The 22,093-nt window shown below is 35.8% G+C and overlaps 1 protein-coding gene and 1 pseudogene across 1 annotated transcript in view; one reads left to right on the forward strand and one right to left on the reverse strand.

Moving 5' to 3' along the window:
- Positions 1–22,093, reverse strand: part of LOC139779019 (uncharacterized) — an 83,426-nt gene that overhangs the window by 5,711 nt on the left and 55,622 nt on the right. The window contains exon 3 of the mRNA XM_071717209.1: positions 473–5,358. Coding sequence (XP_071573310.1) covers positions 4,582–5,358 — 777 coding nt within the window. The 3' untranslated portion in view covers positions 473–4,581. The remainder of the gene's footprint in view (positions 1–472; positions 5,359–22,093) is intronic.
- On the forward strand, positions 9,249–20,278 carry LOC139779016 (uncharacterized; annotated as a pseudogene).

Here is a 22,093-nt window from a genome sequence, read left to right on the forward strand (position 1 = left end):
GAATTTCAATAACTTCGATTTTTTAAGGGACTTTCTCTTCATTTTTTTTCAAAAATAATTTTTTTTAAATAAGATACTCTACCGATGGCTATCAAAAAATTTGATAAATTTATAGACAGCAATCCTGAAATTTTGATCTATAGATAAAGAGGAAATTCAAATATTTTCTATTTTTTAATTGCATTTTTACTTATTTTTATTATTGAATTACTTTTTTAAAATAGAATATTATAAATTGTTAAATGTTAAAATATTGATTTTTGTAGAAATGGTGAACATATGAAAAAAAGTTTTATTTTTACCTAAAAAATTTAGTGAAAAATTATTTATAACAAAAAAAGTTTTCAACCAATCGTAAAAATCATGTTTACTTCTCTAGAAATTGAAAAACGTGATTTCGAGAAAAACGCGTTTAAAGTTTCACTAACAATTATTTCGTATTTAACTGTAGAAATTTTTAATTTATCTTTACTCTGCGACGCCTGCGCCATACAGCTGTCCTCCCAGATTAATATTTTCTTCTTGTTCCTCTTTCCTTGAAGATCTGGAGATCCTACGAGCGTCTTTAGTGGCATCCGTGAGTGAGCGCTCGGCAGCCTTGAGCGGTGTGCGTCTGCCTCGGTGCAGAAATTGAAGCAATTATGGCCCACTGGGCCCACAGTCAGTTGTAGCACTTGCACAGTTTCCATTATACTTGACAATCCATCATTAAATATAGAAGTTGCAATATTTGATGCAATGTCAACCACGTTTTTGCCACTTGAGGATGTTTTTGGACTAGCACCATGTACAGTTACTGAAGCTTATTATTTAATGGTATGGGCCGTCGGACACAAAATTCCTTAGGCCCTTAATTCATATTATGAACCTTATGAGCTCAGAAGCCTTAAATCGTTGCGCACTGCTCCGAACCATTCAATGGCGCTACGACTTGCTTTAGAAAATTGGCTCTAAAACCACTTAAAAAATTTTTTTTACGTATAAGACTAATTACAACTTATTTTTAAGACCCTAAGGTATCATTTAAGACAAAAATTTTTCGATTTTTTGAAAATTTTACTGTGGTGTAATCCCTTAAGTATGTACAATCTTAAGATGTCATAAACCAATCATAGAGTCGTATTATCATCTTAAGACATTATTTAAGACGGTCTTGAAATAAGAATCGACTAAGAATACCGGCCTTAAAGTATGTTTGTTGATTTAAACAGAAAGATCGCGTGTTTAAAATAAAGTGAGAAAAAATGTTTATAATATATAATGGTAATTTATAACATCCTATAACCATATAACAATTTATAACATCCTATAGAATTGTTAAAATCTTCCTATACTTTTTAACATTTTATCTTAAAAAATGACTTTGTTATAGGAGTCCCAAAATTCCCCTTAAAAGCTTTTATTTTAACCCGAAATAAAGCTTTTTACAAAGTTTCATCAAAATCGTAGGTGGACATATTTGGGACTCCACCCCATCGGGGCTCATCACTTATACTTTATAAAAAATGGCCAAAAACGCGTTTTTTTTGCGCATTTAACCTCAATTTTTTCAAAAACCAGATGTGATAGAAAAATTTTACTGACAGATTTAGATTCAGCGGCCAAAAATTTATAGGAAACGACTCGAGGAACCCAATCCGCATCTGATATATCTACCAGTGTAATTAACCTTTTCGCTTCTAAGGCGGTTATATATAACCGGCATCCATGCGACGACTTGTAGGTACTAGCTTTGGCTATGGCCGGTATAGCCGTATTGGTACTAACTCAGTTTGTAGCGTATTAAATACAAGGTTTAAAATAATGGTAAAATATAATTTTAAAAATAAATATTGTTTTTGTGTAAATTTTGTTTTAAGCTTGGAAAATTATATTTTTGATGCAACGAGTTAAAACAGTGGAGTTACTACCTCGTCGCTTCAAGGCGAACGCTGGTGACCTATACTGCCATACCTCATAATCATTATTCAGCCGACGCCGCCGCAGCGAAAAGGCTATAGACTCTAGATATTAAAATTAACGAGTAACAAGAAAAATTGGGCTTTGAGGGTCAAACGCGATTAGTTAATATTATGTAACGTTTAATTAATAATTTAATATAAATTATAAATTGTGTCGGTTCTACTTTAAGTCATCTTTAGCGACGCGACAATAGATAAATTAAATAATTTCAAATTCTCCGACGAGCATAAGAGAATTGAAAATTGAATGTACAAAGATAGTGTAATTTTCAAGGGAAATACCAGAAAAATTCTGCAAATATTTATAATTTGCAAAATGGATTAGAAATGAAAGGAATAATCGGCAAAGAGACGTGAAATCCACTCACCAAATCAAGACCAGAAAACTCGAGTTTGAAAAACTAAAGCCTTGAAAAAGACAACGAAAACTGAGATAATTTTTAAGCGGTGGTGGTTGATATAATCGAGATAATGATACAATCAAAGAATGAACTTGGTTCAAAATATTTGCTGATTCGTCCGGCTGTCAACCGTTGACTGAGGACAAAGGCAGAACATAACTTACTTTTGTTGTACGTACTTTTTGTTGTACGGTGAAAAGCGGTGTAAATATAGGTGAAAAGGAAAGGAAAGAAGAGACACTAATGACATGAACATTAAAATTAATGACAAAAACTTGATGAAAACCCATGAAGACACTCTCTTAATCAATTCAATGAAAAACGTTGTGTGTAAAATATCCTACAAAGATTGCAATCCTATGTGGGACAAACGACAAGACAACTAAAAACCAGAATCTCAAGCCATCGCTACTCTATCCGCAGGAACACAGCTACTCCTTTTGTCATTATGAAACATAGAATCAATTACATGAATTTAATTGGGATAATGTGAAAATTTTGGACAATAAAAGATTTTTATCCGAACAATTAGTTTCCGAAATGGCACACATAAAACTTCAAACTAATGGAGTTAACTCACAGAGCAGACACAGAGTATTTACATCATGCATATGTCTCAATTTTAAGTAAATTATAAATCTTGTCCATCACGTTCACTCTTCTGCCGTAAAAATTTCAGTTGTTATTCTCCGGATTTATATTGGCGGCTAATTTTTATTTCTGTTATCCTATTGTAATTAATTTTCATGTTCATGTCATTCTCTCTTTTCCCTTTCTCTTCATCTAAAACGCTTTTTACCGTACGTACAATAAAAGTAAGTTATGTTTTGCCTTTGACCTCAGTCAATGATTGACAGCTGGATAAACCAGATAAACATTATATTATATTAAAATTTTAGCCAAATTGGAAACGAATGGTTTTTGAGATCTAGTGGTCGTTATCTTGGTTTTAAGAAAACATGGTTTTGAGGAAAACGTAATTAAATTTTTAATTTTAAATAATTTTAAAAATCAGAATTTTTTCTCTTACCCTTATTCAGCTATTCCTGGACCATAAGTCTCCGTAGCAACATGGTTTTTCTCCAAAGCTTTTTTATTCCTAAGACGCTTTTTTATTCCTAATTTTTTCGCTGTAGTGCATGAGTTATGCACGTCCGCATTTGAGATGTGGATGCAATTATCTTGCTAACAGAAGTGATAGGCATTTCTGCCGATTTTTATTCCCAAAATATCCATTATCTGCAGATAAGATTTGTAACCGTCATTGAAGATGCATATTGCTATGTAAACTGCAATTTCAATACGTGTGCCGCTGAAGAATATTTTCGGTGCTATTCTTTATCAAGTTGTTCAGACTTCCGTTTATATTTTACGTAGAGCTTTCGATGCAATATTCTAATAACAATTCTTCCATACTTAAGTTCTTATAAATTGGATTGTAAGAACTTAATTGGATATTGGATCGATTGCTTTAACAACTTTAGCATTTTTCATTGCAGCAATGATTTTATGTTGATGTTGCTCCAATTCATTTTGATAGGAACATTAAGAATCAAGTCCTTGTGGACACCAGTGATGTTGTGGGTTTCCATTGATGAACTGCATATGATAAAAAGTGACTCAAATAGTTTTCTTCATTTTTTTCACAAATTGTGTGTTTTGTGTAATTGTAAGACCGTAATAAACGTTAACTTATCGATTAACACCGTTGTCAGTTTATCTATGCTGTCAAAATCTTTCGTATTCTTTTTACAATCACGGAGTTTTTTACTCTATTTTAAATGTCCTATTTTTTGTCATTTGTATATTATTATAAGCAGTACTGTCAATTATTCATTTAAATGTTTTACAAACGTTTACAATGTAATCAAAATATGCGACGTGTTGCGTTCAAATTGCTATAACTCCGTGAATTTTTATCAGGTCAATATAAAACTTTGCACATATTCTAAAAACATTGCACTTTTAGAAAATATTTTTGTAAAATTTTATTATTTCTATTTATTTGTCCCCTTTTAATTAAATAATAGGGAAATTTTCTTGGAAAAAATAATTCAGTCATTATTTTAGAATATGTTTAGCTTCTTGATCAATTATACAAGGGTCTCGGTTATGCAAGGTGTATGAACTTCAGCAATGACTTGAAAAGTATCCATGCAGTACGGCGATGATCTTCGTCGAATACCACGGTCCTCGTTATTCGAGGAACACTCCTCAGATCAGAAGCGGGGCATCTCACCGGATTTCTCGGTAATGTCGATCTGATTGTTATCATTGATGTTTTGTTTTTTATTTTCAACATCTTGTTTGTTATTACCAATATCTTGATTATTAACTTGATTATTATCTTGATTATTACCATTAGCATCCTGATTATTATCTCCGATGTCTTGATTATTCTGGTCGACATGATTGCTGTTGTCGACATTCTGGTTGTTATTATCGACGTTCTGGTTATTATTGTCGGTATCATGATTATTATTTCTGATATTCTTATTGTTATCATCAACGAGATTTGCACCCTCTGTATTTTCCGTAGCTTCGTTGCCGTTTATGCCGTTCCTTGTCCTTCGTTCACCGAATTGTTGATGGTAATACTCCTCGCGCATTAACTCATTGAGATTACGCCATTGTAAACACATTATCAAGATAAATGGCTTACGGATTTCCTTGTTGAAAATTGCATAAATAATGGGGTTTAACGCACTGTTGCAATAACCGAGCCAGAGAAACAGAGACGATACTGAATGCGGGATATCATCAGGTTTGTAGAATGGCCTGATTAATGCCAACATAAAAAATGGCAGCCAGCAGACAACGAATGCACCAACAATGATACCCAATGTGGTGCTGGCCTTTCGTTCACTTCTTCTTCTCCTTTGCTGGCGTCTGTTACAAATGCAGACCCGATTATTACGAGTCCTTAGTATCCGTATTGATTTTTGTAGTAGATTCTCTTCGCGCTTGCCAATGAGGTGACGCTTTGGATTTCCGCCCTGTAATAAATAAAACAATTTAGCAAACCAAACGATGTTATTTGCATATAAAATACCAAAAAAAAAAGAAGAAAGTATTCTAGTGAGAATTGCATTATTTCGATATTTGTCAATTTTTATTCAAAAATTCATATTGCTATAACATTGATAATGATGTAAATAAATTCAAGCCAAAAAGACTTATTTTTTTCTGAACACCATTTAACGAGAATGGTACGGTTTGAAATTTCGAAAAATTCGATTTTTGATATTTTTACATATTCTGGTAGTGTGATCCTTTAAGAATATTTCCCAGTTTGGTTTTTTGAGAAATTCGCAAAATTGAGCTCAGAAAAATTAAAAATGTGAGTGCTGGCCGGCAAAGTGTCCGCGTGCAGGTTTGCCTTGTGCTACACTTTTTCCTCGTGTCTAAAAGAGGCTAAAGCCGAAAAAAATCTGTGATGTTCTGTGATTACTGCAGTAATTAAAGCTGACCTGGGGAGACGTCATTTTATAGCACGGATAACTTTTGAGCTTCGTACGTATCAATTTTCTAGCTAAAACTAGTATTCTAAACTTTAACCGTGTTTTTCTCGAAATAGCATTTTTCGCTAGTTTTGCCACGATAACTCACGAACGGCTGCAGATATCGACGTAACTGTTTTAACAACAAATAACTTAAATTTGTTGACATTTTTTTCTTTTTTGGCTGCCATTGTTGCAATCTTAACGTACTTTTTTAGACTTTAGGTTCAGTCTATAGAGAGGGGGATCTCACCAACAAAATGGCACCAAAAAATTGAAAAATTCCAGCTCGTTCACCAGGAATCGTGGCAAGAACAGAGCAGTGCACAAATCGCGCGGTTGCCTTCAATCATCAATATCACCTTTAATTATATTCTTGGAATTTTTACGTCTCATTTTGTTCGTTAAGAAAGCACTAATAACATGTTTTAAAAGAAAATTATGTATGTTTATTTGTTTGTCCAAAAACGACATTTGAATTTTACCCAATTTTCGGCCTTTCGTTTTGAACACATCGGAGGAAGTTCGGGTAATTTGAATCATATGAACAAGTTGAACCATCACGATATATAAACTCGCAACTCGTCGCGTCGCGTAAAAGAGTCACGGTCGGTCTCGCTCCGTGCGTACTTGGCGCGAGACACTACCGTGTATGTCTCTTGATTAAGAGTTACAATCTAACTGACAGCAGTGGAATTACTAGCTGCTGGCCCTCTGATCTAACATACAAAGCGGTAGTGAGGCACAACGTATCATAAAGTAATAAATTAAAACTAGAGGCGTAATGTTAGTATATAAACTTTTATTTTGAATATATTAACTTTTATTTAAAATCAATCTATTTCATAGATTCTTAGTTGTTTAATATTGCATGTAACTAACTTATTCGGCGTGAACAGCGATTGCGACATGCGAAGAGCTAGTTTCCCGGTTTTTGGGGCAGCGAGTTTGGTCGTTGGGTTTGAAACTGATGGACTTTTCTGTGTGGTCCAGCTTGGAGCAAAAGATCTTTGGAGTTCGCTTTAAATTAATGGAGTTTTTTAAAGTGGCCCTACGACATGTCTCAGATGAAATTATCATCTGTAACATCTGATGTAACAACGTGATGTAACAGTATAAGCCGTGTAGTAGATTTTCATATAAATTTTTATTGTAATGTACAGGGTGAGTTTAAATTGAGACGCTTAAATATTTATCTTGATAATAAAATAATTACGGACTTTCAATAATAATAAGAAACATAAAAGAAATTGGTAATAAGAGAGTCGACGCGGTAATTAGTGTGTAATGCCAAAAGACAGATATATTTGCATATTACAAATTTCCGGACGTTTCGGCTCTTTTCTTCGAGCCATCCTCAGCGGTACATCAATAAACCATTCTCCATCATAACCATGAGTCTTCGGATTAGGAGGTCGGAAAACCATGAGAACTAAATGATTGCTATCTATAAATGGTTCAAACATAATTAATGAAAAGAATAAGAGCAATAACTCATTTTTATCCGAGCACTCACCAGATAGTCCGGAGAACGGAGGATAGTCAACAATATAAAATTACATTAAAGATTAAAGATTAAAGTGTCCATGACATGTTGTTGTCACGATAGATCGCACGACACTGTGAACCGTCAAGTGGAATAAGAACAATTATACCAAGTAAAGTAGGAATCTTATAGGTCATAATGGAAATAAAAGTATAAATAGTAAATAAGTAAATGTGTATAAATATCATTCTCAGACCAAGGAAGCGCAAGGTTACAATTTATTTTAATTTATTTCAAATGGGAACGTATGCATGATGTAGGAATTTGGTATCTTTTTGTAATGTAATGTAATTTTAATTAAGAATAGTAAAGTTGTAATGCCCCTCTAGCCCAATAAAATTAGCTCGAAAAACACCGAATATCTACAAACCGGATAGACCAGCCAATTTTTTGAGGGTGAGTAGGAGGTCATAGGAGATGCCCGAAATCACAAAGTTCCAACAAAATTTCCCTGTGCATCGGCGGCCATCTTGAAAATAAAGGTAAGTTTGGATATATCGGCTCCTATTGGTCGGATTTTTTTCCATTTTTTGCTTCCTCATAGAGGAAGCTTTGTGATGGTGAAAAATTTTTTTTTTGAGATTTTGATGGAAATAGGTTTAGAATGTTCTAAAATGTCGAGAAATCACATTAGTAGAAAATGTCCGGAAGTGTGTGTGTGTGTGTGTGTGTGTGTGTGTGTGTGTGTGTGTGTGTGTGTGTGTGTGTGTGTGTACGGATTTTTTGTACACGCATCTACTTCTACAATTTTTTAGATACTGGGTTAAAATTTTACACACAAATAGAGTATTATAGAAAGTATGTTCTCCTCTAATTTTATTAAAATCTGCCGACCGGTATGGATTTTAGGGGGGTTTACATTTTCTACAAAAATGTGTTTTACACTGTAGCTTTCTCAATATTTGAGATATCGGTCTATTTTTAATTTTATTATATTCTTTAGTCTTTTCTACCCCTATTTCATATATAATTTTTTAAGATTTAGTTAATCAGTTCTTGAGTTACAGACGTTTGAAATTTTGGAGAATCCGTACATACATAGAAGCCTTATAAAGTTTGGTCTAATCAACCAAATTTTAAAGATATATATATGAAATAGGGGTAGAAAAGACTGAAGAATATAATAGAATTAAAAATAGACCGATATCTCAAATATTGAGAAAATCCAGACAATTAAGGAAATTTATTATTTCCTAATTTTATTAATAAAAGCAATTTTTATATATTTAAAAAATTATTTTAAAGTAGAAATAAAAAAATATTGTAATAGTATAACAAATATTAGTCGCAATAAAGATTATCACAATAAAAAAAGTGTGCAAGTAGAGACTTGCACATTGCTTCCTCATAGTTTTTAAGTATGCAAGTAGAAACTTGCACATTGCTTCCTTATAATTTTTAAATGTACGAATTATAAATTTGAACATTACTTTCTCACAATTTTTAAGTATGCAAATTATAAATTTGCACGTTGCTTTATCAACATTTTATTTCGTTCATAGAGCTTCCTCTATGAGGAAGCCAAATTAATAAATATCTATTAATAATTATACATAAAAAAGGCTTTCTCATAAGAGAAAGCTCTATGAGCGAAATAAAATGTTGATTAAGCAACGTGCAAATTTATAATTTGCATACTTGAAAATTGTGAGAAAGTAATGTTCAAATTTATAATTTGTACACTTAAAAATTATAAGGAAACAATGTGCAAGTTTCTACTTGTTTTGTTTTGTAGGGAAAAATATTTGCTACAACTTTTGTTTAACCCTTTTAGGTCACACTGGGTAAAATACACCCCAGCGTTTTTTGACTTTGAAAACGACCCAGTAAACCAATGGAAATGGGCCTTGTGCCGCCATCTACAGGTAGTTGGGACCTTCAAGTATCGATCCCCGTCGGTGGTATATTTTTCGGCCCGTTAGTTCTCTCTCGGCATTTTTTTCCGCAAAAAATCGCACCTTTATACCTCAAAATCAATATACTTTTTGGAACGGCTGGCATAAACTGCAATAATCAGTGAAAAGTGCGTCATCTGAGGATGAAAAAACTGTTTGAAAAATTAAAATATCTTAAAAATTGAAAAAGTTACATTAGTTTTTGTGAAAAGTCACTTTTCCGACTTTTTTTTTCAACAATTTTTTTACATATGTTAAATTAATTTTTTGCAAATCAAACCTATACAGACTTTTTAAGGAAGACTTAAACTACAACAGGATATTTTTCTTTTTTTTTTTAAGGTCACCTACAATTTTTTATACACGTGTAAACACGCTGGGGGTGTATTTTACCCAGTGTGACCGGTACGGGATTCTCGGGAAGTGTGACCTAAAAGGGTTAAAAAATTTTTTAATAGCTGTCAAGGAAAAAAGTTACAACAAAAAAGTGCCGTTAATTTGAACATCTTTATTGACAATTATATTGCCCCCTGTTGGTTTTATCAAAAAAATGTTCAAATAAAACTTGTAGAGGACTCAATTCTCTACAATTTTCGTATATGCGCTTTTGCGGTGACTTATGAAATACCAGAGATAGAGGACGCCAAAGGTATTTGTTGAGTCACCGCAAAAGCGCATATACGAAAATTGTAGAGAATTGAGTCCTCTACAAGTTTTATTTGAACATTTTTTTGATAAAACCAACAGGGGGCAATATAATTGTCAATAAAGATGTTCAAATTAACGGCACTTTTTTGTTGTAACTTTTTTCCTTGACAGCTATTATAAAAATTTTTAAACAAAAGTAGCAAATATTTTTTCATACAAAACAAAAAAAATGGAAAAAAATCCGACCAATAGGAGCCGAGATATCCAAACTTACCCCTATTTTCAAGATGGCCGCCGATGCACAGGGAAAGAGCATCGGCAAAAAATGCCCGTTTTCGGTACCTCGATTTTTGAAACTTTTTTTATGCCAAATGGTTACTTATGATGACCCAATAATCCCTGCAAAATTTCAAGATAAACATATGCCCCGTTTAAGAAATATAGGGGGTCAAAGTTGACCATGTCCAATCAAAAAATATAGCAGCTTCACATTTATACTCCAATAATAATGTCCAAAAAATTCAGCCAAAATGGTTCTTTTAAGATTTTTGGCTGCTGATTACGAATCTGAAGTCAGATTTTAAAAATTCAAAATGGCGGATCCAATATGGCGGACGAATTTTTCTTAAATTCATCAGATTCACTTGAAACTCGTTACTCGGGGGTTTTTGGGGTCGCAGATTACGAAATTGAAGTCAGTTTAGAGAAATTCAGAATGGCGGATCCAATATGGCGGACTGATTTTTTTAAAATTCATCGGATTCACTTGAAACTCGTTACTCGGGGGTTTTTGGGGTTCACCAAATACGAAAGAGATATCAGATTTTAAAAATTCAAAATGACGGATCCTATATATCCAACAAAGGCAAGATGTAATAATCCAACCAACGAAGGCAAGATGTAATGCATAATCCAGCCAGCAAAGGCAAGATGTAATGCCAAATCCAGCCAGCAAAGGCAAGATGTAATAATCCAACCAACGAAGGCAAGATGTAATGCATAATCCAGCCAGCAAAGGCAAGATGTAATAATCCAACCAACAAAGGCAAGATGTAATCGACAATCCAGCCAGCAAAGGCAAGATGTAATAATCCAACCAACAAAGGCAAGATGTAATGCCAAATCCAGCCAGCAAAGGCAAGATGTAATAATCCAACCAACGAAGGCAAGATGTAATGCATAATCCAGCCAGCAAAGGCAAGATGTAATGTCAAATCCAGGATGGAATGGAATGTTAATGAAATGATGATCTGCTGATCGTCTTTTGTTTTCAGGGTTTCGTAACTCTAGGCCGAACTGTTTAAAACGAAACTCAGTCCGCTCGACGCTCACCGCTCCTAGGTAGAATATAGGTCCAATGTAAGGAAAAATAGGTCCATTGTAGGACAAAATAGGTTCTATGTAGGATCAAAGTAGGTTTAATGTAGTGACAAAGAAGATTTAGTGTTGGTTAAAAGTTAGTTCACCGTTAGATTCGTAATCAGCGACCCCAAAAACCCCCGAGTAACGAGTTTCAAGTGAATCCGATGAATTTTAAAAAAATCAGTCCACCATATTGGATCCGCCATTTTGAATTTCTCTAAACTGACTTCAATTTCGTAATCAGCGACCCCAAAAACCCCCGAGTAACGAGTTTCAAGTGAATCTGATAAATTTAAGAAAAATTCGTCCGCCATATTGGATCCGCCATTTTAAATTTTTAAAATCTGACTTCAGATTCGTAATCAGCAGCCAAAAATCTTAAAAGAACCATTTCGGCTGAATTTTTTGGACATTATTATTGGAGTATAAATGTGAAGCTGCTATATTTTTTGATTGGACATGGTCAACTTTGACCCCCTATATTTCTTAAACGGGGCATATGCTCATCTTGAAATTTTGCAGGGATTATTGGGTCATCATAAGTAACCATTTGGGATAAAAAAAGTTTCAAAAATCGAGGTACCGAAAACGGGCATTTTTTGCATGGGGCTTGCCGAGGCTCTTTTGTTGGAACTTTGTGATTTCGGGCATCTCCTATGACCTCCTCTCACCCTCAAAAAATTGGCTGGTCTCTCCGTTTTGCCATTTTCAAAGCTAATTTTACTGAGCTACTCGGTAGGAGATCATTTGCGGACCTATGTTGATAAAAACTTTTTTTATTATTTTGGTGTGTATTATTCACCTTTAAAGCAGACAACCTTTTTGTTACACCCTGTATATTGTTTTAAAAAATAATTGCTAAAAAAATAATACCCAAGTGGTACTAGCTTTAATTCTCCTTAACAAAATTGAAATATTACAAAGAATCATCGGGACGGGGCGAACGAAGCGAGCGTTGCCCCTCTATATCCGACTCTGCATCATTTTTGAAATCACAACTCCTCTTCAACTTAACTGATCGAATAATACTGTACATGGATCAATTGCTTTTGACAGACCGATGCTCAGAAAAAACCCGAAAATTCATGATTTTTTTTTGTAAAAATTTGTTTTGAAAAAACGCTGTCAACTGTCAATCGTGATAGTATCATTTCATTTTGAAGGTTTTTCTCAGTGGTATCGACAGAGTGCCATTTTACTTCTACCTGTATTATGACTGAAATATTGTTAATTACCTCAGAACGCTAAATTAATAGAAAAGTGTTAGAAAAATCAATTAATTGCCAGTTGCTTCGGAATGCTTAATTAACAATTTTGTTAAGAATTCCAAGACTCAGATATTATTAATTACCTTAAAACGCTAAATTAACAATTTAGAGAAGTGTTAGGAAAATCAACTAATTGCCAGTCGCTTCGGAATGCTTGATTAACAATTTAGAGAAGGCACTCAATAACGTACTATCAAGTTTAATAAAATTTTAAATAAGTTGTAAACAAATTGTATTAACTCTAAGGGTCCAGCGACACAATCCGCAACATTCGATTTAGTTAGTTAAGAAATGTTATGCGTTAATAAACAGCGTTAGTAAACAGTTCCGTACCGTTTAATTAACAAGTTAATCAACAAATTGTGTAAAACCGTTACCCGTTATACATAGAAAAGCGCCGAGGCATAGAACAGTTCTCAGTTTCGCTACTACGAGGCTTCCGCTCTCTTAAGCAAGATTCCGCCGACTAGGTATATAACCCGAAACTTCGAGACGCTCGTCTCAGTGTATAAAAATACTTCCATCAAGATACACAGCGACTCAGACACAGACAGTTCAGATAAACAAACTTAGAATATTTTTGCGGACTACTCTTTGGTTATCGGACTTATTGTTAGACTCATTATCAGATCGGATTATCGCATACGGACTTAGAATATTTTCACAAATTTTTCGTTTTGATTTTTGAACTTAGACTCAGATTATAATATACGGACTCGGATTAGAATATACGGGATTAGAATATTTTCGCGGAATACACACTCTTTGCTGCCGAACACGACGAGATATCAGTTCATTTTTTCATAATTTCGAACGAACTGAAGAATTGAATTATGAGATATGTGGTAACTGCAATCGAGATTTGATAACTTATACAGCAAATTTTCATTGTGCTTATTGCAAGAAAAAAGCAACAAAGTTTACGGCTTCCAATGAAATGTGTCCTTGGATAGTTCCAGCTGTATTGAAGAATTTGTCATATCAATATACAACAAATTGAACAAATGTTCGCACGCAAACACCCAGTAATGCGTATTTATCGTTCAGGAACAAAAGGATCTCCAGGACAGTACACTTACAGTGGACACGTGATTAATATTGAGCAAGAAGTTCAAGACATTGCCAAGATATTATCACATTTATCATTCAATATTAAGACGGTTTACGTACGTCGCAGTACGCCAGAAGGATTTAAAGATTTTCAGATTCGCCGAAATAAAGTGCAAAGAGCTCTTTTTTGGTTAGTACAAAAAAAATGTTTCTATCAAGATGTTATCGCCGATTATTTAAATATTCAAAGATTACCAAAGTACGGTGATGTAAGATCTCAACTTCAACAAATTGATCTTGAGGAACTCCCGACTAACTCAAGATGATAACAATAATGTTGTGAGCTCACAACGTATTAAGGAGTAATTAATGTACTTGGCAACACCGAGTTGCCTCCTATACGAAATCCGACCCTAGCGACAAAAGTAAAATTTAACATCCGCCGAAAAGACTGACGATTGCATCGGACGATCGATCATCCGATGCAATCCGACACGGGAACCAGGAGCGTTCAACTCCGGGACAACCAAAAACGCTGACGCGAAGGTCAGCGCACGGCACTGACCGCGTAAGGTTAGCGCTACTTCAGGAGCCCCCGAGTTAGCAACGGCACGCGGATAAATACCGCCGAATCCTACGATCGCGCGGGCAGTCGCTAGTTAACACCAAAGCGGAAACGTGGGTCTAATAAATTACTGTCACTAATTATAAAACGTTAGCGCGTTTAGTTACGCGAATATCGGGATTTGAATAAAGGGGACTATTGTAAATTGTACAAGGGAAATATATTTTACTTAATTGTTCTACACATTGTGACGAGCTTTACTCTCCGACCCGAAATTCCCGAATCCTGTGTCGGCCCTGAGCCCAACTCCCGGTTATGGCACAACAACAACAATATTGTATATGAAACCGGTATTCCAGTTATTCTACAAGTCTGCTAAGGAACTGCTATTCAAATAATCATTTCGAACAAAATTCTGGCATGGCCAAAAGCTAAGTCAAATCCAATAAATGAGTTTACTGCGATTGGATGCATATCTATGGCATTTCCACGTTTATTTAGTTATGGAAATGCCAATTTTTCACTACCACAATCAATTAATGTGTCATTACTTGAATACTTTCAGTTTTTAATGCAACGATCAACGTTTCGCACGTGATGAACGATTTGGTTATTTTGCACTCAATACCATTCAACGTAACGAAGCATTAAAATTAGGTCAAGTTTATGCAAAGAGGAATGATTTTCGTGGTACCATAGGACAATTACAGCATGAACTGCAAAGAAACCCGTCAATCATAAAATGTTTATCACACTGGAGAGAAGCCTTCACTGGCGCACAGTACAATTGCGCACAGTACATTTGCGCACAGTACATTTGCGCACAGTACATTTGCGCACAGTACATTTGCGCACAGTACATTTGCGCACAGTTCATTTGCGCACAGTACATTTGCGCAGTACATTAAACTGTGCGCAAATGAAATGTATCCAAACGGACTGTGCGCAATTGAAACATGTCCAATCGAACGGTGTGCAACTTTATATGTCCAATAGCACTGTGTGCAATTGCAACGTGCGCAATTGTACTGTGCGCCAGTGAACCTGTTCCACACTGGAGTTCAAATATATGTGGCTCACGTCCATATTGGTTTGCTCTTCGGAAAGAATTAGAGGCAATGATCAGTCAATTAGAAATTCCAACCGTGTTTTTAACATTATCTGCAGCAGATTTCTAATGGAAAGATTTAGCACGTTTATTTGGAGTTGACTTTGAAGCTGAAGATATCTTAGATGAAAAAAAATCGCGAAGCAGAGACAAAGATTGTTAAACACAAATCCAATAATTGTCGATAAATTTTTCCAAAAACATGTAGTACTTTGAGAAAATGTTAACGCCATTCTTCAAAATTAAAGACAAATGTATAGATTTAAATATCAACATCAAGGTAGTCCACAGGTAGTGAAACAGGCACCTCCATGTCGAATCCATGTAATTCACGAGGACTACGTGGATGGAGATTCATCCGCGAGTTATCCACATATATGGATTCAACGTTTCTTTTCCATTGTCAAGTCGAAGTATCTTATCCACGTAGTGTCAATGTAGATTTCACGTGTATATTTCCATTGTTCTACTGACATACATGTATACAGGGTGAGTTTGTTAAAGTGTTACAAACTTATATCGCAGAAACAAAGCATTTTAGAAAAAAATGTTTCATACAAAAGTTTTGTGACTTTGAGGGGGACATAAGATGGAGTCATTGGTTTGACTTTGGATAGTCGTTCAAAGATCACATAAAGGTCACCTTCAATTTCTTAAATGTAACCCCCCATATTGTAGTATGTTGTTTGAAGGGGTATAAAAGAAAGAAAATTTCTAGCGCAAATCAGAGGTCGATACGTTGATTCGGGAGTTATTTAGGATCAAATTTCGAAAAAGGCAATTTCTGACTCTAAATAACTTTCGAACGGGTCAACGTATCGATCTCTGATTTGTGCCAAAAAATTTTTTTTATGCCCTTTCAAACAACATATTACAATATGGGGGATTCTAGGGCCGGTGACTTTTGGTATTTTCGGGTATGGAGCAGGAGAAACGAGTGGGGAGGGGAAAGGGGTAGTACTACAAAAAGAAACAAGTGAAACGTATAAAGCTATTTTCTTTTTTTATTTAGTTTGATAATGCAAATGTATTTTTTCTTACTGCATTTTTCTTTATAAACTCATCGAGTATCTCATCTGGGTTCAGTTGTTCAGAATCTTCTGAATGGATGTGCACAATCGTGACACCGTTGAGTCTGGTTTGTCGCATTGACGATCGTAAATGTTTTTAATATCCTTGACGTCGAAAATGAACACTCAGCTGTGCAAGCAAAGTGGGGTATAGTCAATATCAATCTGATTGTTTAATAACGTGCGAGAAACTTTCCCGTCGGCAGAAACTATTCCGATACGGAGTACGGGAAGGAATAGGTAATTCACGAGCCCTCGTGTGGTTTATTTGAGTCACAAATTGTGGCAGCGGTGCCCAACGGCGCCGTGTTCACAAAAAGGCGGACGAAGAATTCGCAACAGCAACAATGTTCGTTCGGCGGCTTAAATTCGGAGCACATGATCGGAGCACGAGGAATCCGCGATCGGAGCACAGTGATGGTTCGGAGCACACAATCAAGTTTCGTTCTGCCGCGCGGAGCACTTGCGTTTCACGAACCGCCCCCGTTTGGCAAAGGGCAACAGCCGTTCGCGTAGTTTCGTTTCGACGACGTAATCGCCTCGAATTCGCACACAAATTTTACTCTGGACACGGACTTGACTACGTGACGATTAGAATGCTTCTGCCTGTACGAAGTTTCGCGAGGGACATGAACACCGCGATTCTAGATCGTTCGATTTTTTTCACCAATGGATGATTTACATAGTACGGCTGTAATGCGGTGATTGGTCGATTTTCGCGGTATCAAGTGCTCCGCGCGGACAGGTGTTAGACGGGTCGTTAGATTTCGCGGTTTGATGCGCCACCTTCGGAGGGCGCCATGAGTGCATCGGCCAATTGTGGATCGCGGAATGACCCTTCGCGGAGTCGCAGCGCGAACCCCCTATATCCCGCAACACTGATCAACTTTGTGAATTGTGGTAGTAGAGTAGCAACTGAAGGATTCTGTTTAAGAAACGTCACCACATCCAATTAGATTAGATACCGTGACATTTCTCTGTTGCAAGATATCATGAAATATATTTGAATGAAATCTCAGTTGCTCTGCATCAAAATCGTTTTGTTCCTCAATTTTTTTATTCTTTTCTATCTTTCTGTTATAAAATGAAGTGATTATCTCAACCAGAACTTGTTTGCCATCCTTGTCTTTTTTTCCAACAATAAAATCCTCAATTTTGCATAGGAATTTTATTTTATCAGTCAAGAAACGATCAGTCATTGATGAAAGTGTTTGATCGAGGATTTTAAAGTAAATTTTTTGAAAATAATGTTCTGGTGAAGAAAATTCATGGGTAACCAGAATCGATTCGTTTTGGTGTTATTCAAACTCTGTCAACTCGAGCCATTTTTTGGTCTTTGAGATTGAGGTCTTTTGCTCCATCGACAGCTTGAGACCACACATCTTCGAATTCATTAATTCTCAGCTGTTTAAGGTCCAATTCCACAAACGTCGGTTAACTTTTAACCTTAGTGTTGAGGAGAAGGATGTGCGCGCGCAAAGCGCAAGAAAGCAGCGAGGCGCTGGGTTCGAGAGTATGCGAGCGTAGAGGGAGAGAGTAGTAGACATGGCGGACAGAGCGTCCCGTTGCGTGCGTGCTAGCGATCTGTGTGTAAGAATAAAGCAGTAAAGTCGATCCAAGGCTCTGAATTATTCCAACATTCCATTCCATAACACTTAGGTCAACTCACTCTTCGTCTCTTTCGAACGTCCCCCATAGAAAGACGACCGTAGAAAAGACCGTAGTAAGTTAACCTAAGATTAAAAGTTAATCGACGTTTGTAAAACTGGACCCAAGACTATCAATGACAGTCATAATTTTTTCGTGAGATTCAGTGATATTCATATCAGATTTTTGAAGGTCTCTATTCAACATTTCTACTCTTTCAAACACATTGATCATAGGAACAAAAATAAAATAAAATTGAAACTGTTCTAAACGTTCCAAAAGCCCTTTCGCCTTTGCAAATTAAACTGGCATCTGTGTCCTGAGCTTGTATAATTGTCAAAAAAAGAATCCAGAACAGCTTTATAATTCTGATAAAGGGTCTTTAATGATTTTACTCTTACACATCACAAAAAAACAAAGATAATTATCCAATAAAATAAACATGTAACATTTAGTTATAAGATAATTTTACCAAGCTAGTTGTACAAAAAGGTGAAACAATGAAATGCCCAGTGAGAAATATATAGTTGACCCGACGTCGAATCAATGTCGATAATCTGATGTCGAAACAAGTTGAAATTTTGGTTGATTCGACATCGAAGTCGTATCAGATATCAACGAACTTTCAACTGTCGTTTCAACTTCGTTTTAATGTTGAATCGACCTTCTTTCATAACGGTTTTTCCCATACAGCACAAAATATTTCAAAAATATTTTTTAGTATAATTAAAATAATTTATAAAAATATTTTTAGAATGTTTCTATGTCCACCAGATAATGTCAGAAAAATATTTTCAAAAATATGTTTAAAAGATTGCAAATAAATATATTTAATAATATTTGTAAATTTTTTTAGAAATATTGCTTTAAAAAATAAAATATGTTTAACCCAATTAGCAATAATTATTTCATGTTTAAAATATTTTTTTAATATTTGAAAAATATACATTTTTACACCTTACTTTGTAAAATATTATTTTGTAGATCTATATCTAGAGCCCGGACGTTCGGGCACGGAAACCGGGCACAAGCCGAAATTGGCCGAGAACCGCTGCGCGCTCGTCAAACATCGAGTTCGATCGCCGAGCGTCGGAGCGCTCGATGATCAGACTCGATGGTGGAGCAAGACTCAATGGTGGGGCGAGCCTCGTGAAATCTACTACTTAGGCCCAGTTTCACAAGTGTCGGTTAACTTTTAACTTTAGATTAACTCGCTCTTGGTCTCCTTCTAACGTCCCCCTTAGAAAGTTTAGTTTCTATTGTTCGCGATTGCACGAAAAGGCTTTTTACTATTTCATCGAATTGCAAACATAATTAAAAGAAAAAAATGACTTTTTTGTCATATGAATATGACAGAAATATATATGATTTTTTCACAGAGCCGAATCGACTTTATTGTAAAATATGTTCCACGCTTCTGTATAAAGTTACTTCCTATTCCTTAAAACGGCATAAGCAAACCGATAAACATATACGTAATCTTTACCGATCGCGATTTTCGTTGGACGATTCTCCACCCACAATTCAAGGAAGAAAGTCCACATTTTCGCAAGAACTATGCGAAGCTTTCCTTGCCGATATCCCGCTAACAAAACTAGAAAATTCTAAATTACACAAGTTTCTTGAAAAATGAACTCAACGAAATATCCCGGAAGCGTCCACATTACGAAAAAATTATGTAGAACCAAATTACGTCGAAACAATGTGTAAAATTCGTAATATTGTGAACGAAGATAATATCTGGTTATCGGTAGACGAAACTACAGATGCAGAAGGCAGAGCTGTTGCAAATTGTATAATAGGGACCTTACATTCTGATAAACCCGGTAAAATTTTTCTTTTTAATTCTGCAGTATTGGATAAAACAAATAATGAAACTATTGTTCAATTTGTCAAAGACTCTTTAAAAGAATTGTAGCCTACTGGAACAAACAACGAGAGAGTATTATTGTTTTTATCGGGCGGTGCTGCTTATATAAAAAAAGCTGGGAAAAAACTATGCGGCATGTTTCCGAAAATCCACGTAACTTGTCTTGCCCATGGATTACACCGTGTAGCCAAAGAAGTTAGGTGTACGTATAAAAAAGCAAACTGGGTCATTTCGGAAACAAAAAAAATATTTCGCAAAGCTCCACATAGAGTCGACTTGTTTAAAGAAATGCTTCCCAATGTTCCTTTACCGCCATCGCCAATTACAACTCGTTGAGGTATTTGGATCGAAGCAGCAAGTTACTATAAGAAGCATTTTTGGAAATAATATCTGTCATTGAGGCTTTGCCAAATGATTCCGCCGCTATTAAAAAAGCTAAGAAATTATTTAAGTCGACAAAGATCCAAGAAGAGTTCGAATTGATTCATACAAATTTCAAATGCCTGGTGATTGCAGTTAAAAAATTAGAAAATCAGATCTTTCCTATACTCGACGCAATCAACAAAGTACAAAATATTCAGAATATAATTTCTGCATCTGACAAAATTAAATTATGCATTAAAAAAAGATTGTTCACAGTTCTGAGAAAAAATGAAGGATACTGTTACGTACGGAAATTTTATATTAAAATTTCGAAGACGCGCATTGGAATTTTCGAACGTTTTAGACGACGCACGCTAGCTCGGAATCCCGAGCGAACGTTTAGGTCAACGCGGATGTTTATCTTATCGGACGACCGTTAGAGGGCTGGGGGCCAGATGGGGCCCAAAACTACGCTTCTAGAAGATTCTAGAAGCTTCTAGAAAACCTCCCCCCTTAAGACGCGTAGGAAAAGGGCGGGAATCTCGCGCGGGAGATTCCGGTCTTTTTCGGGTATAAATAGGGCGGAAAAACGCCGCGGAAGACAGATAGTTCCGAGCTTCGGCTCCTTCCAGATAGTCCTGAACTTCAGTTCCTTACACATACTCCTTCGGCTCTAGCATTCAATTGCTCAGCCATTCCTTCGGCTCTAGCATTCAATTGCTCAGCCATTCCTTCGGCTCTAGCATTCAATTGCTCAGCCACTCCTTTGGCTCTAGCATTTCAGTTGCTCAGCCACATAGTCTTAGACCTAAATAATTTTCCTAAATCTTACTCAATTCCTCAAACTCAATCTTGGGACTTAATCCCTGCACTCTTATATCTTAAGACTGCGCCTCACGCATAACTTGTACTAAATTTTAAGAATAAAGGTAAGATAAGTTTGGAAAAGAAAAGCTCGAAATCTGGAATCTCATCTCATGTTAGAAATCTTAATCGATCACTTCTAAGATTCGACTCGCAGTTGTCGCTGACAAAGTGCGTGGCGATTGGTTCTGAGCGCTGACGAAGAGTGTGGCGAGCAGATACCATTGCTGCCGAAAGCGTGGCGATTACGGGGTTGATTCTTGGAAATCGTAATAATTAATTCCCGAAAGTGAATTTGGCCTTTACGCTGACGATCTGAGCGCTGACGAAGAGTGTGGCGAGCAGAGTGTGGCGGATTGGCTTTTGAGCGCTGACGAAGAGTGTGGCGAGCTATAAAATTCATTTTCGAGGATCCGGGTTAGATGACGAAAAAAGGAGGTAGACGAACTCAAATTAAAAAGATTAGGTTCCAAATTAAACAAGCAGTAATTTCTAATCAAGATCCTCTCCCCCTCCTCCAGCGATTACAACAACTACAAAACGCACCTCCATTTAAACCTATTCCTGTCGACTTCGACATCGATTATCCCCATTATAATCAGATAAATAAAAGTGATCCTCGGTACAAAATTTATAAACTCAGATATCTTTTCGGTCCCGAATAATAACAACAATAATAATAATAGCCTTCACACGACTTGTCCAAATCCCTGGTAAATTGCTTAAATGCATTCACCAAAAAACGGACGAACAACAAACAGAACGTGACAGAACGTGACAATACCAACAGTTTGTGACAGATCTACAACGTATTCCTCCTATTTTCAAGTATACCCCACTTACTTCATGTGACGTGGAACGAAGTTTTTCTAAATAGAAATTCATTTTATCGTTTAATAAAAGAAGCTTTAAATTTCAAAATCTAAAACACCTTCTCATAGTTAATTGTTTTTGTTGGCGTTTCCGGGCATAACT

The sequence above is a fragment of the Temnothorax nylanderi genome, unplaced genomic scaffold, assembly GCF_030848795.1.
Source record: "Temnothorax nylanderi isolate EJ_2023f unplaced genomic scaffold, tnyl_v1.0 TNYL_tig0205_pilon, whole genome shotgun sequence".
Taxonomy (NCBI): domain Eukaryota; kingdom Metazoa; phylum Arthropoda; class Insecta; order Hymenoptera; family Formicidae; genus Temnothorax; species Temnothorax nylanderi.